Source organism: Buteo buteo, chromosome 2 (assembly GCF_964188355.1).
Source record: "Buteo buteo chromosome 2, bButBut1.hap1.1, whole genome shotgun sequence".
NCBI classification, from domain to species: domain Eukaryota; kingdom Metazoa; phylum Chordata; class Aves; order Accipitriformes; family Accipitridae; genus Buteo; species Buteo buteo.
The window spans coordinates 46,649,531-46,665,194 of NC_134172.1; the positions used below are offsets into that span (position 1 = coordinate 46,649,531).

Here is a 15,664-nt window from a genome sequence, read left to right on the forward strand (position 1 = left end):
TAACAAGCAGCACAGAAAATGCGAGACCCGGACTTCCTCAGTAGCTTTGAATAAGGTCAGCTAACAGAAGAGTCCTGTGTCCTAGTGTGGGATGATGGATTTTAATAACCTCTTGGAACATGTCTCCCTCACACATAGTGACATGTTAGTTCCACAGAGGAAGGACCAAAGGGATGGGGAAAGCCAACTGGAGAGATGTAGAAGGATTTTGAGATCCAAGAAGTGGTTGGATGGCGTTTAATGGAAGCTATGTAAGTAGTTTACAGATCTAAGGTAACAGTTTGTCCATCCATCCACTTCTAACCAGAGAGAAAAATTTAATTTTCTTTTTAGCTGAGGAATACAGTTAGACTTGCACCCCTTTCTGTTTTTTCAAATGTGTACCACCATCTGTCTCTAGAAAATACTTCTTTATCTGGAGGTAATACAGATGCAGGAATTGAAATAAGGGATTGAAATAAGCTAATAAATGGCAACATTTAATGTGTGCATTGCTGTAACAGGACTATGCCATTTTGACCTCTGCATAGGCTGCTTTTGTTTTTTATGGTGTGTTTAATCATTCCTAAGTGTTCCAGAGTCACTAGTGAGTTTAAGGCACTGCAGTTTGTGGCTGGTCAGCTTCAGATAGCTTTATGGGATGTGATGTTCGAACATCACTGCTCTGTTACAACCAACTTCCTTTTCAGTCACATATTGAAGTATCTTTAGCACAGAATAGGAAGACCTGTAAGAGACTTTGGGAAACTACAGCTGGTGTTTGGCTGAGTTTCCTGGCAGGATCTCTACATTGCAATCAGGGGTGTGATTTGCAGTCAGTAAAGTTGCGGTGGTTCAAGAAGTTGTTTAGCACTGACATCTTTTAAAGCTGGGAAGTATTTCTCCAGAGGGGCACTCTCTCAGCCCTGCCAGGGGTTGGTTCTCCACCTAATTTAGCCTTTGATGATTCTTTTGCATCTTTGCCCATCCCTCGGATTCCTCTGAAGTAGTGGGCTGTGTACACTGGTTTATTTCATGTCTCTAAGGAGGCAGTGGCGTGCCTAATTTGCCTGCTGCATCCTGGACTAGCCAGAGAAGCCTCCTTATGGAAATAATTTATTCTAGCAAAAGCAAGGGTTGACATCTTGATTACCTGAAACAAGGTTACAAATGAGGAAAGTAAGTTGCAGTCTCAGAGCCTGCTTTATGGCAAAGATCCTCCTCAGCTGTTTATAAACACCTGAACAGAGGGAAGCTGTGGTATGGTATGATAGAATATTTCTATTCTGGGATTTCCTTGAACAATTTCCTTTTGGGACTATATTCTTCCTCCTTTCATTTGAGATGGAATCTCTCCTCTCCCTTATACATTGCATTTGCTTGGTTCATGCTGGTAGTGCAATGCAGATAACATAAGCAGATACCCTCCTGCCCACCCTACCATGCAAAAGAAACAACCCGTGTTCAGTTTGCAAACACCCATAGGTTGCCATAAACTTTGTGAGGATTCAAAATCTAAATCCACAGATCACCTCTGCTTATAACAAGGTAAAATTGACCCCTGGACTGATACTCATCACATTAGAGAAAAGCTTAGATGTGGTGCCTCAGTGCTCTCTCAGAAAAACCCGTGGCACCATGTTTTACTGCAGGACAGCTGGAGCCACCCTTACAGACTTAGGAGCCTGGGTGTTGGTTATGAGTGTCTGTGTAGTTGTGCTTTTTATGGCTTCCCACCTGTTTCCAGTCTTGGTTGATGTAAATTGTTAGTAACTCCAGCAGTAGATCCACTACTTGCTCTCTAAGATTATCTGAAGTCAGAGCATTTGGTTTTCCACTTATGCCATTTGCTCCCATTTGTTGCCATTTCATATAGGCTAGAGAAATATGCCCTTCTCCCTTCTTCCAGAACTGTCTCTTTAAGTAAGGTGCATACTCCATGCAATAAAGATACATGTTTTCACCCTCAGTAATGTACCATGTTGAATTGAAAGGATTGCATCCATACCCAGTAAGTAGATCCAGTGACATTAGTAGACCTGAAGATTGGCCCTCTTTCCTTTTTTGAACAGAAAGTCAGGTATGGTACAAAATCCACTCACAAAGTGTTTCTTTCTCTTTTTTTTTTTCCCCTTCTTTTTTTTTTTTTCCTCTTTTTTCTTTGACTGGTGTTTTGTCCTCTGGGTTCGAGTAACCTTTGCCAACTTGTTTTCATTCTGAGGCATACTGAAATGCTTTCCTGATAAGTTTCCCTTCTGATGCAGGCTGTGCTTGTCTTTACAGGAGTTTCTTCATTATTTAATCGGTACAATTCTGCTTCTCATTGCATCGATTGTAGCAGCATCCAAGAGTTACAATTTGACTGGACTTGTGGCTGGAGCGGTAAGACTGTGTTTATTAGTCTTGACACTTTTTTAATTGCAATATATATTAAGTAGGGCATTGGAAATCTATTACTTGTAATTTTATTTTCTTACAGACTTGCCTTGCTCAGTCTTACCTTCTAGCTCATTTCAGTGAATGTTCTGTAACACAATGCCAAGAAAAATATTTTGTTGTGAGACTCCGGTCTCACCACTAAAGTGGGTATTTGTCCTGTCAGAGAGTTGAAACCAAAGGCTCCTGCTTTAACTCATAGGAACTAATGTGTATAGGGGAAGAATTAAGACAGTTCAGTTTTGACAAGTCATTGTAGCAGCTAGAAGTTACCTAAAGGGTTTCACCCCAGCCTTCAGCTTTTGATGCCTCCTGCTCCTGAACAGACCCCTGTTCAAGATAATTTCTCCTGAGCTAAAACTCACTGGGGTGCTGGGCTGACTTACTGGAAAATACTCCCTGCCTCTGTTGGCTGGAGGGCTTTACAGAGAGAGGCATGACTTCTGAGTGTGGGCAACAGTATTTTCACAGCAGCAGGACCTGAAATACAACTCTTCCGGAATAAAGAATTACTTTCAGAAACTTAGTCCTGATGATGCAAACAGACTAGAAGACTTACCTGACTCTTTTATTTGGTAGATGGCAGGGAAAGACTTGTTTGAATGGGGCAGTAAAAGAGCAGTAATCAGAGGAATTAGAAAAAGTCTTTTCTTTGTTGCAGAATCCTAGTGAGAAGTCTAGAAGGTGAGACTCTGTGCTGCTGTCCAGCTTTTTCTCCCTCCTTGTACATGACTCTCAGTCTATCTTGCAGTCACTGTTTTTACAAGACATAAGCTGCTATTATACTACGGAAACTTTTATTTTTTTAGTATATTGGCAGAATGCAGTAAAAAATCACTTTGGGGGGTCTGTTAATGTCATAAAATATGTAGCTGGATATACAAGAGTGTCCATACATTCCTGGAATATGTGTCATCTAATGTTCTCTAAGTATTTGTGGTTTGTTTGTTTTCTCATCCAGACTTTCGGGTTCCTAGCTACGATCCTTTGTGTTTTAAGCATATGGTCATCTTACAAGGTTTCGTGCATCACGCAGTCAACAAGTAAGTATCACGCTTAGTAACTGCCAGAATGCTTCCCAAAATGAATATTTATAGTTTCTGCCACAGGGCTGTGTCTACCTGGAAGGATTTATTAACGCCCTGTTCCTTGTTGCTCAAAATTACTCGTAAAGCAATAATTCCATATTTTCTGTCAACACAGACATTATCACAGCTACTGACAGCTGTTAACAACTAACTACAAGAGCAAAATAACTTGCTTCTAGCAAGAAGTGAATGTATGAGTGCTTTCTCTTCTCCCTCCCCCAACCTCTACCAAAAGAAGGCTTCCTGTGTATTCTGTAATCAAATAGATGAATTCGTTTGTGGCAATGCAAGTGACACTGTCTTCCTTTTCAAAGATGCATCTGTGTGACTCCTTCATCTCTGCAAGACGTCTGCCTTACAAAATAGGATACCAAAGAGGAGCGTCCACTACTGAGGAGAGAGCATGGGTATTTTGTTACTAGCCTGGACAGCCGGTAGCATTTGAAGATCTACTTGAATGCCTATGCAAAACAATGTTGTGAACCAAAGTTTTTTTGCTCTCCCCACTCCCCCCTCCCGCCCCCAAGAAGTTTATAATGGAGAACCTGCTTTTTATGAGTTTTACAGAGAAAGACAACTTCTGTCTCACAAGCCGGGCTGTGGTCATTTCCAGCTATTTGCAATAAGTGCATTTAAAACTCATTTGGAGAGTCATTTGGTTCTCCTTTCAGAGGGACGGAAAAATTCCTTCTGATTTCCTCCATCTGTTTACAGAAGGGAAATCCTGAAAATTCCTACCTGATTCTTAACTTCTGAAGGTGATTTGTTTAACGAAGGAACTGTTACAAACTGATTTGTGCCTGGATAAGCTGACCCAAGTCTTTGTTACCTCTTTCTATCACAACTGTGGACTTTTTCTAACATCAGCTCAGCCAGCACCAAAAACTATGAACTGCAACTTGAATACATCATTGCAAACACTCCCTACTAGCCCCAACAGTACATGATGAAATCAGGTTTTTTCCTCCATGAATTTTTACAGGTTATTAACAATCAAAGATTATTCTTAAAAACTTCCCTCTGCCAAATACAAGAAAATACATCTCCAAGAATATGTGTTTAATATTTTGTGGGATCTTTTTTTTTGCCTTTTCACAAATATTCATTTGTAAAATGGGTATTTGTAAGACCTGTTCTGTAGAAAATTTCTATGCATTTCCTATAAGTCATTCTCTTTGGAGTCTAACAGTGTTTATGGAAAGGCCATTGTGAATTCTTTCGCTCCTACCTGCAGTTTGTCCCTTCCTCTGCCTCTGCTGGGATCCATGCTTTTAGAGACTCTGCCCAGAGCCTAGACAGGTGGAACAATTCAGTTTTGTCCAAGCTGGTATTGTCATGAAGTTTGATGTAGCTTCAAGGCTGAGACAATGCCTTCTTGGCACCTTTGTCTTTCTCTCCTTTTGCAGTCCATCTCTGGTGAGCTGGAAATTCTTTGCAGGAAAAAGGGAAGCACAGGCCCCTTGTCCTTGGTGCTTCCCCTTTTGTGCCTGGCTGTGAAGTAGAACTCGTACTTATAAGTTGGTCTTTTCTGTCGGGACAAATGCATGATGGTGCAGCAGGTTTCTGCAACAAGTAGGATTTCTACAGTTTACCAGGTTCAATCTGGAGGAAAAAAGCGTTTTCTGGCCTGCTACGCATTTTTCTATTTGTCTGTGTTGTGGTTTAACCGCAGCCGGCAACTAAGCACCATGCAGGTACTTGCTCACTGCCCCCGGTTTGGTTGGGGGAGAGAATCAGAAGGGTAAAAGTGAGAACACTCGTGGGTTGAGATAAAGACAGCTTAATAGGTAAAGCAAAAGCTGCATGCGCAAGCAAAGCGAAACAAGGAATCCATTCACCACTTCCCATGGGCAGGCAGGTGTTCAGCCATCTCCAGGAAAGCAGGGCTCCATCACGCCTAACGGTGACTTGGGAAGACAAACGCCATCACTCCGAACGTCCCCCCTTCCTTCTTCTTCCCCCAGCTGTATATGCTGAGCATGATGCCGTATGGTCCGGAACATCCCTATGGTCAGTTGGGGTCAGCTGTCCCGGCTGTGTCCCCTCCCAACTCCTTGTGCCCCCCCAGCCTCCTCGCTGGTGGGGTGGGGTGAGGAGCAGAAAAGGCCTTGGCTCTGTGTGAGCCCTGCTCAGCAGTAACCAAAACATCCCTGTGTCATCAACACTGTTTTCAGCACAAATCCAAAACACAGCCCCATACTAGCTACTGTGAAGAAAGTTAACTGTATCTCAGCCAAAACCAGCACAGTCTGAAATTCTGCATCAATACTGCTAAGTAATTTAATGGTCCTCTCAGAAAATTCTTTTTGTGCCAGATAGCAGATCATCATACATTGCCATTTGTTGACACCTGATATTTTTCTTTCATTCTAATATGTGTATCTTTGATTTTTTTTTTGACAAGAGAAATTGGCCAACTGCTAAAGTGTCAAAAATTTTGAGTAAGTACTTGAAAACAACTGAGCAGATAACCTGGAAAGGCAGCAATCCCCCTCTTCATGGTGCACAGTTTCTGTGATTCTGCTTGCTGTTGCTTTTCACAAATGCCCTATTTACAGCAACATAGAGCAGGAAACAATTTGAAAGCGCTAAAGTCTGCTGTTTGTGGATGGAGGTACACATATTCACTCCAAGATAAACTGCTTTGACATTAATATAGAGGATTATTCAAATAAAACTATATAATAGGGAGTTATAACATTATTAATTTCATATTGACAATTTTTTATTTCTTTACAATGTCCAACTTTGGCCTGCTTTTCTGCCCCATACCTTCAGATGACATATTTTGTGTTTGGTCAGAAATGGGTCACTTTTTTCTTTTTAACAACCTGAATTGAGCGTGCCTCAAAGGCTCTCTGGCTTAAGAGAACAGACATCCTTCTCAGCTAGAAATCCACTGTCAGCAGAGTCAGTGATGGTTCAGGCTTCCTTGCTCTGCCAGCACAGGACTGGTCCAAAGGACATACATGACAAGGGACTTAATTCTGGGCACTTTGAGTGAAAATACCTGCAGAAGGTCCACAGACACACATGTGTACACACACATATGTATTTTTTTGCAAGAGGGGTGCTTGATCACCAGTTCTCCTGCCAAGACTGACTTAACTACAGTTTTTGGAAACCAGCACTCTGACTTTAATTTGGAGTGACATGGTAGGTATTTAAGGATACAACCTCTTCTGTTCCCTCAGAGGAAAGAGAAGTGCTCTATTTCTCCTTCACCTCCCAAGATATCACCTCAGATGATTGATAGTAGGCACCTTGCTACAAGCTTTAACCCCTCTTGACAATCCTGTGGGAAACGCATGTTCTGCTGCACACAGCATAAATGCAGCTGAGACCTCAGGGCTGTGGTGGCTGTGGGGAGAAGCACCTGCTAAGGATTGAGGCTGGACCCTGAGCTTGCTCTGAAGAAAAGGCTGTTTCCACTCTCTGCTGGAATGGTGTCCCCTCTCCTGGCACTACACTAGCATCTTTTTTTCAGCCTCCCACATCACTCTGTCACTTATCAGCATGTGGGGGAAAAAAAAAAATAAATAGGGGGAATTTCATGCAGTCTGACAACCAAAGAATTTCTGAACTATGCTCTGTGATCATCCAAAGAATATGCTTTGCTGCAAGTGCACTTGTTTATATTGGATCAAGAGAAGTAAATTACAAGTTCCCTTTTGTTTTTTGTGCCTATCGACAGGTCTAAGGTATGTCTGCAGCTTTTGCTGTTATGACAGTGCTGGGTCCAAAGACCCACCAGATAGATACTCTTACTGCAGGATGCTTTCAGGCTGGAAAACTGACATCTCTGCTGCCAAAGCTTCCTTGCTTCCCCCAAATCCTCCTTGTGAAACATGTCTACCAAGAAAAGCACAGGTTTTGCTGGTATCACCAGCTCTACCGGGGGTCTTTGAGTGACAGCTCCGTCTGGCAGGGACTTTGGCACCTCACTACTGTAGCCGTGCCAGCAAAAGCGTTATAAGTTTCCTTTGGTGTCAACCTGGCTCTGAAAGCTCCATCTGTCTGCAACTTCATCAAATATGGGATTCCAGCTGTTTTAGAAATAAACTATGTTTGCTATTTGGATAATGTAAAGGCTTTGAGAATCAGATTGTTGTCTTGCTCATTTTTTTCCTTCCTCTACTAGAGCAGTGACTTTCTCTCTGGAGAGTGTCAGAATACATCCTGTAACTGGAGGCCAAGAGGTAGGAGCCACAGAAAAAAAACATTCCCCTGCCATTGTGTTCGGATGTGCTGGTCTCTGACTATCCCACCCAAAAGTTGTCCATACTCTTCAGCTTCAGGAAGAGTGTAGTATATCCCTTGAGCCAAAACAGAGTTTGGTAGAGTTTGGGGTTCAGTTTTACTGAAAGTTAAAATGTAAACATTGGGAGGAGAAAATGGGTAATATAAACTGTTTCATGCTGCCAGAAAACTAAACCCTGATGTTTGAGCTCTGGGGGCTTGAGATAAGTTAGAGAGTGAATAGTGCTTTTGTCAGGTAGAAACTGGGAAGATGAGAAGGGGAAATGAAACTTTTAAAAAAAGAGGAAGGGTGGCTTTCAAAAGCTTGAGGACCACAGTACTGGATGAAGACACTGCAAGTTATGTGACAGCTTGCACACTTTTTCTGTTGCTCTGAAATGGTTGTACTTTGCATTGTGTGAACTATGAAGGAATGGGTTCTTTGCTGCTAAAAAACTTTGGGAACAAATCACTATGTGGGGGATAGCAGGACACTAGGGTAATGATAACTTTTATTGAAGGGGGTGAGGAGGCAGTGGTGTTGAGTGATGCTCCAGGGAAGAGGACTAGGAGCTTATTAGGACAAAAAGGAGCAGGAGACAAGGAAGAGCAAGTACAAAAAATCAGTAGAAAGCTTACGAGAGGAGGAACTAATGTGGGCACATTATGCACAAATAGAAATGTTGGCAGATACGAACAGTTTCTGGCTGTGTCAGTACTGAAAGGGCAGACCTGCCTGGAGTGATGGAAAAGTCTCTCTTCTGCTTGCCTGCTATGTACACTTCATACCCTGTGTCTGGGATTTTCATGTTCTGCTAAAGCTGCGGGATGATGCATTAAACCTGACCCAGAGGCTGCGGAACATGGCATCAAATTGCCCCATGTTCTGCCCTATTTTAACTTATAATTGCTCAGGGCTCCACTGTTCTTAGAGACAGCACGGAGCAAAATGCTGTTGCTGAGCATGAGAGGCTGTGTGCTGGCCAGTGGCCTTGGCCATCCCTCTGGTTAGAGGCAAAAGTACAGACCTGCTTTTAGACTGAGTGTCACCTGAAAGCCAAGGAAAGGTGAGTTACGTATCCCTGTGCCCTACTGATGAGCCTGACACTGGGCTGACATTCAGGAGGTGCTGCTGGTTGTGTGAGATGGGGAGAAGTGGGTACCAGAGAAATGGTCTGTGGGAGGCCCACGTCCTGTTCTTTTTGCCGGCAGAGATTTACACCCAGGTGTCAGGAGAGAGCCCTCACCAAAAAGCTCTAGGGTATTCTTAAGCAACCCTCCTGCTTAGGCCGTTTCAGTTTTCAGACTGGAGCACAGGTGCAGGTGCCATGCCCTTGGCTTTACTGTCGCTCCTCTGCAGATGCACAGGGCTGCACGCTTGTGAGGCCATCCTGTTGGGAACAGGCAGGTCTTGGTTTCGGTCCCTGGTCCCAGGGCTTGTTTAACCCTGCTACACGGAAGCGGGTTGGAAAGTCACACTGGTGCTTGTCATGTTCCTCTCCTGGAGAAGGAGGATTACTTTCCTCCAGTACAATGGCAGCTGGAAAACAGGAAAAGCAGTAAGTGCTATTGGCTACTCCTTCCTACGCCCGTCCCTTCTAGAGGTCACTGATTACCCACAGCTGGGTACTCCAGAGTTTGTTTCTATTCTACCTGTCCCTGAGTCCAGAGTCTGTCAGACTCGGCTAGTCCCCTGGGTCAGCACTGGTTTCTCACGGCCAGTATAGTAAGTATGCACTGTTGTTGATTACTAGGGACTGACCAGTATACAGTGGGTTCCCACCATCGAGGAGCTTGCATCCAAAAAAAAAAAAAAAAACCAACATATTTATAAACAACTGATGAAGTAGCTTCATATCTGCATTGGTTTACTGGGTTAATGACTTGCCCATTTATTAAGTATCAGACAAGCTCTCATCACCTGCCTGGACCAGCCCCTCTGCCTCGGGGCAGTTGGCAAAAAAAAAATATGTCTGCTTTTTGCCCTCTGCCAAATGTCTGTCTGAGCTGCAGTGACACTGAAATTGAAGCTGTCTGGCCATGCCCAGAAGCGCAGTTCACGCAGTTAGGAAGCTTGAAAGTTAGAAAAAAAAAAAGGAAGAAAAAAGGGGGGGGGGGGAAGAGTTGCAACATCACAGGAGTTTCCTGCCTCAAGAGCGAGGTGGCTGCTAAGACAAGCTTTCGCTTTTACATGAAGGCAGAATTCAGATACCAAAATCTTTGGCATTGTTCTGGCTTAGTGCTGCGAAAGCTTGGCTTTAAGACACCAGTGTTGAATAGCCAAAGGCATGATATTGTGGCTGCTTGTTATGTGCAGGGAAGGGGAGGGGGGGGAGTAGTATGATAGGGCTGATAACAAGGAGGCTGAGAGGCACCTTGCATTTTGAGGGGGTGGAAATAAGGAGGGTGGAGCTGGAAAAGAAAGTGCAGCTGAAGAAGCTAAAATCAAAGGGCCACTGCAGAGTAGCAGTGCTACGCGACATTTCCTGAGTGAGCAGCTCAGAACAGTGCTGTTCCTTGGGTTAATGTTTTCACATCGCTTCCTGAACACGATATGACCTCCAGCAGCACCTGGTTTTTGCATGTTGCTGAACTACAGCTTTACAGAAAGGCGCATAAGATAAATATTTTCAAAAGCAGTTTTGTCACTTGGGTAAGTGCTAACTGGCTTTCGGGTGAGACTTGTGTTTGAGAAGAGCATGTCCTTCAGAGCACCAGCCAGCCATGAAGGCCAGAGCTTTTGAAGCAGGAGAAAGGCTTAGGAGATAGATAAAATGACTTCAATTAAAATGCATTTTTGTGGATCCTGGCTTGAACCGAGTTAAATTCAAAATGCCCAAGATGTTGTAGATTTCATATATTGCTCTTTAGATGTTTACAGACCTAGAATAACAGCAATGCACAAAGCAACCATTTGAAAGGAATAAACTGCAACCTCTAAAGCATTAGCGAAAGAGCAGCAGTCCTACCCTCCTCGCTGTGACAGGAAATTCAGCCAGCAGTGTGAAGTAACGCAGGAAGGCACAGGCGTCCCGGTGCCAACGCTCGGTGCTACAAACCCCTGGGTTACTCTGGCCCTAAAATGAGTTCAGCCCTGCCTGGTGGGCAGAGGCACTGCCATGTACATCACCTTCAGAGCCCCTCTCACCTGTGACCCCAGAGAGCTGTGCCCGCAGGCTGGAACTGTGCAAAGGTAGACAGGCAGCTGCGCGGCAAACCAAGCACCTGGGGGAAAGAGGGAATAGCAGAGAAGAAAAGGAAGAGACCGAGTGCTTTGTGCTTTGCATGTGTGGGTACGTGTAGAAAAAAGTAATGTGTGGTGGTGAAGGAAACACCTGCATGTTTCTGTGGCTGATGAAGGGGCTACCAGAAAGACAAGAATATGGCAGCTTTTGAAGTGGAGCTGGGGTGTGTGTGGACGATGCGATAGGTCAAGCAGAGCGGTGGGGCAATTCTCCCCACAGAGGTGAATATCCCCAAGCCACAAAGGTAGAGTCATTGCTAAATTAAGTATGTCTGAACCACTTGTTCTTCTCTTACATGTTTGCACTTGTGCAGGAAGAGCAACAGCAGACAAGCAGCCCTCGGCATAGGAGGAATTGTAGCAAGACTCTAGAAACCTTGGGAAAAAAAAACCTCACAGGTGTAGACTTAGAGCCACCTAAGCCTTAGGCAAACAAGGACAGACTAGGAAATTAGAGACAGCACTCATCCTGCACCTATTTTTACAGCCCAAAGAGAGTAAATACTATTCTCCAAGGGAAAAGCACAGTGTGTTTTGGAGCCTGTTTGCATGGGACTAGCCTCGATACCCAGCCATTCTCCCTTGCATATTCAATGAAGAAAGAGAAGAGCAAAAGTCACAGCAGCAGTGACTCAGAGTGCAGGACTTACACCACCACCACCACCCCCATTCACCCCCTAGACGTGCCTCTTCCTGCATCAGCTGCTGGGGGTAGGAGGGGGTGGGGGGGTGAGCTTGGCCTCCCAGCTGGAACATCTCAGGGTAGGACTGAGGAGATAGCCCTTTTACTTCCCCATGTGGAGTTGGGACAACACCCACCTCTTAATTCCAGCACTTGCATCTCAGCACTTAACAGAGCTAACGCGATAGCTGGGTGGATGGGTAGAGACCTGGCTAGGAGTTGTATATCACCTCAAAGTCTATAGCTAGCCAAAAGCATCCATTTGCAGCTTCCTTGTATTACATCTGCTAGCCAGCTGTGATGGTAGGGCATGATTCCCCCCCTCCTCCCCCAGTACAGCCCTGCCAGCACACACAATTACACTAACACAACTTTCTTTTATTGAGATTATTGGGGATTGTATGAGGTGAACCAGTGCTGGTGGCTTCATACCACCACGAGTACGAATCAGAGCTCTGCTGGTATAATAACTCCTTTTAAATCAGAAGTGCTTTGTCCATCTCTCACAGTTTACTGTTATTTCTACATCTGTAAATCACTCTTGACATAAAACCTAATGATCTGCATCCCCCTTTTTCATGAACCCCTGCCAAACAAGAGCACAATGCTGCAGCTGTAGCTATTAAGCTGTGGTGGCAGCAAAGCACTCCATTAATACCTCATGCTCAGCGGTTTGTGATGCACGAGAGCTGAATAATTATGCCCTTGTTACCCTCAAATGAGAGGCACAATTGCCAGAAACAAGAATTTACAATTAAAAAACTGTATCAAGTCAAGGACAACATTTGTTCATTCATAAAACAAGCCTTTCTGAGCAAGAGGACTATGAGACAGAAAACAGACAGGCTTACGTTAACAAGACGGTTGTTTCTGAAGCTGTATTGTACCCCCCTCAGACAGACCTCCATAGCCACTTTGTCCCAGCTGTTTTGAGAAACGAGCTGGCAGAGCTTTAGCCAAAGCTCTTGTTGCTATGAACTGCACTGGTAGGGAAAGTTTAGTTTTGATTTGAGGGACAGGGATGGGAAGCAGGGCTTTAACAATGTGAGTATCAATAACCACTGATCTGCAGCCTTTGAAACAGAGCAGACAGGCATAGAAGAGTGAAAATGGGTGTTGTGTTAACAATAAAAATAGAAGTGGTGAGAGTCTGTCCTCCTTTCTGAGGATGCCTAATTGCTCACACCAGGGTAGCAGCTCCACATCTTTGGTTAGTGGTGTGCGGAGACCACAGAACAATTAAGTAACTGTTCCTGCTTAACCTAAGCTCAACATGAACAGGGATTTCAGAATCATATCTGCACTGATATTTTTGGAAAAGTGACAGCTGGTGCAAAGGAAGTAGTTAAAAGGAGGGCTGTAGTGCAGACAGAGTTGCATTATTTTGAGCAACATTCCACCATTCTCTGAGCAAGGGTAGGACATATGGTAATAAAAAATGTTATGCTTTTTTTCTTACAATAGCATGCTTTCAGTAAGTCCAAGTGAAGACTAAAAAGAGAGTTCTGAAGTACACCCCAAAATTAGCACTGCAGAATAGTACATGCTTTCATGCAGCACATCTAGCAACAGATACCTGACTGGATATTTGCTGTCCTCATCTGGCCCATGAGTCATGCTACAGAAGAATGTGCTTATGCTGTCACCTCCTTGTGAAGCCCTGACTCTCACCTCAGGACTTGCCAACTTCAAAACGGCCAAGACTGTTTTATTTTCCCAGTCCTGTTCTAATATTTAGCCAAGAGATAATAGGTCATAAGAAACAAACTGAATGAGTGATCAGGATAGGCAGGCTGGTCAAAGCAAGTGTCGCTGGGGTGCCTGGAGAGGACTGGAATTGCAAGAGGCCCGGTCTGGCATGCTTTACAGCTATGTGTGCCTACATTTCTGTTTGTGGACCCTCATTTTTTTTCCAGCGTGCATAATTTGCATTTTTGGATAATAAGCTTCTCTCACTTAACTTCTCGAGAGTCCAGGAAATGCTCAGATACTCCCCATTCCTTTGTTCTCCCACCCATGATCCACAGACCTTTCATTGAAAACCACAGCATAGTACAGACCACAAAAATCTTCAAAGCCACTGTACAGTGTTATAGGTGCAGATGTAGACATGCAGCTGAAGCTTGACTTTGTAATAAAAAGGAATTTCTAAAAACATCTCTTGACAGGTAACAAAACAAAGGGAATATAAGTAAAACCCTTTCAAACCGCTTAGCTAAAGGATCTCCTTGAGAAAATACTGCTCTGATTGTATTATCAAAAAACCTTCAGGCTACATTTTGAGAAATAACCAAATGGTTGGAAACAGTATCACTAAAACGCACTGTTCAATTTATAGCCACACTGACAAAAGAAGAGGGCAAGGGGGCTTCAACTCCACTGAAAATACAGGTGGGAAGAGGGCGAAGTCCTCCAGACCAAATAATTTCAATCACAGGATCGCCTTTGCCCTCTTGTGGGCAAACTTCTCTCTTGCAGCTTCTCAGCAGATCCCTGTGCAGACAACTGCACCGTGCAGACGCCACGAACAGGATGCAAAAGCATTGCTGGCCTTCCTTGTGCTCCCTTTAGCAGGCAAAGAATAGCTATTCTGAATGCAAAGAGAAATCAAACCCCAAACCCAGCCAAGTAGTTAACCTTGCTTAGTTCCTGCACGACAGCACGAAGGAGGCTGTGTGATAAAGCAGGTGGCCGGTCGTGCTCCTTGCTATAAGGAGAAAGCCCACCTGAAAGCAAGGAAACATCTATGTGCCTTGAACAACGGACATGCAGGCAGCAGTGACCAGGAAAGCCACAGGCTACCAGCCTATAGTCTGCCCTGCTGCGCTATTCTCACAATGTACAGTAAACTAACTTGGATTATGCTCCTGAGAAAGGAGCCGTCATGATTCTAGCAATAACATGACTTAAACTGTGTGGTCATGCTCCAAATTATTAAATCTTTGTTCATCTTTCTTAGGACTTCTGAGTTTTCTCGTGCTGTGTAAATCCACCACTGACGTACCCTTTTAATACAACATTTTGCCTCAATTGTTTTCTTGCATCTAGTTTTCAAATGTAATTAAAAGCATTAAAGACCTTTTTCCCTTATGAATCCTTATGGTTACACTCATCTCTGGCAACTTCATCAAAGAGACAATTCCACTTTTAACGTTATGATATAAAGAAAAATATACTGTGGCTTTCCAATTTCAGTGCTGGCAATGAAGAAAGTGCCATTCTCCTCCTGTTTACAAGATGACCACAAGGTAATAAGCAATCTGTAGGATTATGAAACAAAAAAGCTACCCTGCCAGAAAGCATGCAGGTTTATTTCCTTTTCCTCACCCCCTACCACTGACAATCAGACAAACATTTTTAAAGGATCTGGTGGCTCCCCCTCAACCAAGTAACTGTCACCTGCATTTTTCTACACCAGAAGAAGCTCTTTGCTCTTAACGCTTTTTGCTAGTTTGTGCTCCTTCCTTCAACAAAGTCTGCCACTCTATTTTTTTTCTAGCTCCAAGTAATCAAGACAGTAGGAAAGCAGCACTTGAATTATGCTTGTCACAGTAACCTACAGACCATGGTAGGTGTAAAGGCTGTTGCAGACTAATTTGGTGGGACCCTATGGTAAGAGGCAATACTGACCTTATCAGACCTCCCCCCTGGAAACCTGCAGTGACAATATCCAGCTTTGCAAGCTGGACCCTCTTCCCCAGTAACACGCAAACACAATGCAAGCTCTTTCCTCCAAACTAAGAACAAAGAATGATGTTATTTCCTATGGTTGGCTCAAGGAGAACTACACAGTGACACCAAATCATAGCAGCAGAAATGAAAAACGCTTAAGTTATTTACTAATATTTTATTTTAAAAAATGGTTACAAAATATGTTAGAAAGTTCTTAAGACCAAAAAAGCATAGTACATTAAAAAAAGACCACAGGTTTAAAATGGAAAAATATTTAGGCATTTCCAAATTATTTAAATGGAAATTCAAGGCAACACTGGCAAC

General features: G+C 43.7%; 1 protein-coding gene across 2 annotated transcripts in view; it reads left to right on the top strand.

Moving 5' to 3' along the window:
• The window catches only part of CMTM7 (CKLF like MARVEL transmembrane domain containing 7), a 31,511-nt gene extending 23,905 nt beyond the window's left edge, over positions 1–7,606 (top strand). For both annotated transcript variants that reach the window (XM_075053140.1, XM_075053150.1), the window contains 3 exons: positions 2,263–2,361; positions 3,377–3,458; positions 3,818–7,606. In XM_075053140.1, coding sequence (XP_074909241.1) covers positions 2,263–2,361; positions 3,377–3,458; positions 3,818–3,831 — 195 coding nt within the window. In that variant the 3' untranslated portion in view covers positions 3,832–7,606. The remainder of the gene's footprint in view (positions 1–2,262; positions 2,362–3,376; positions 3,459–3,817) is intronic.
• The last annotated feature ends 8,058 nt before the right edge of the window (positions 7,607–15,664 follow it).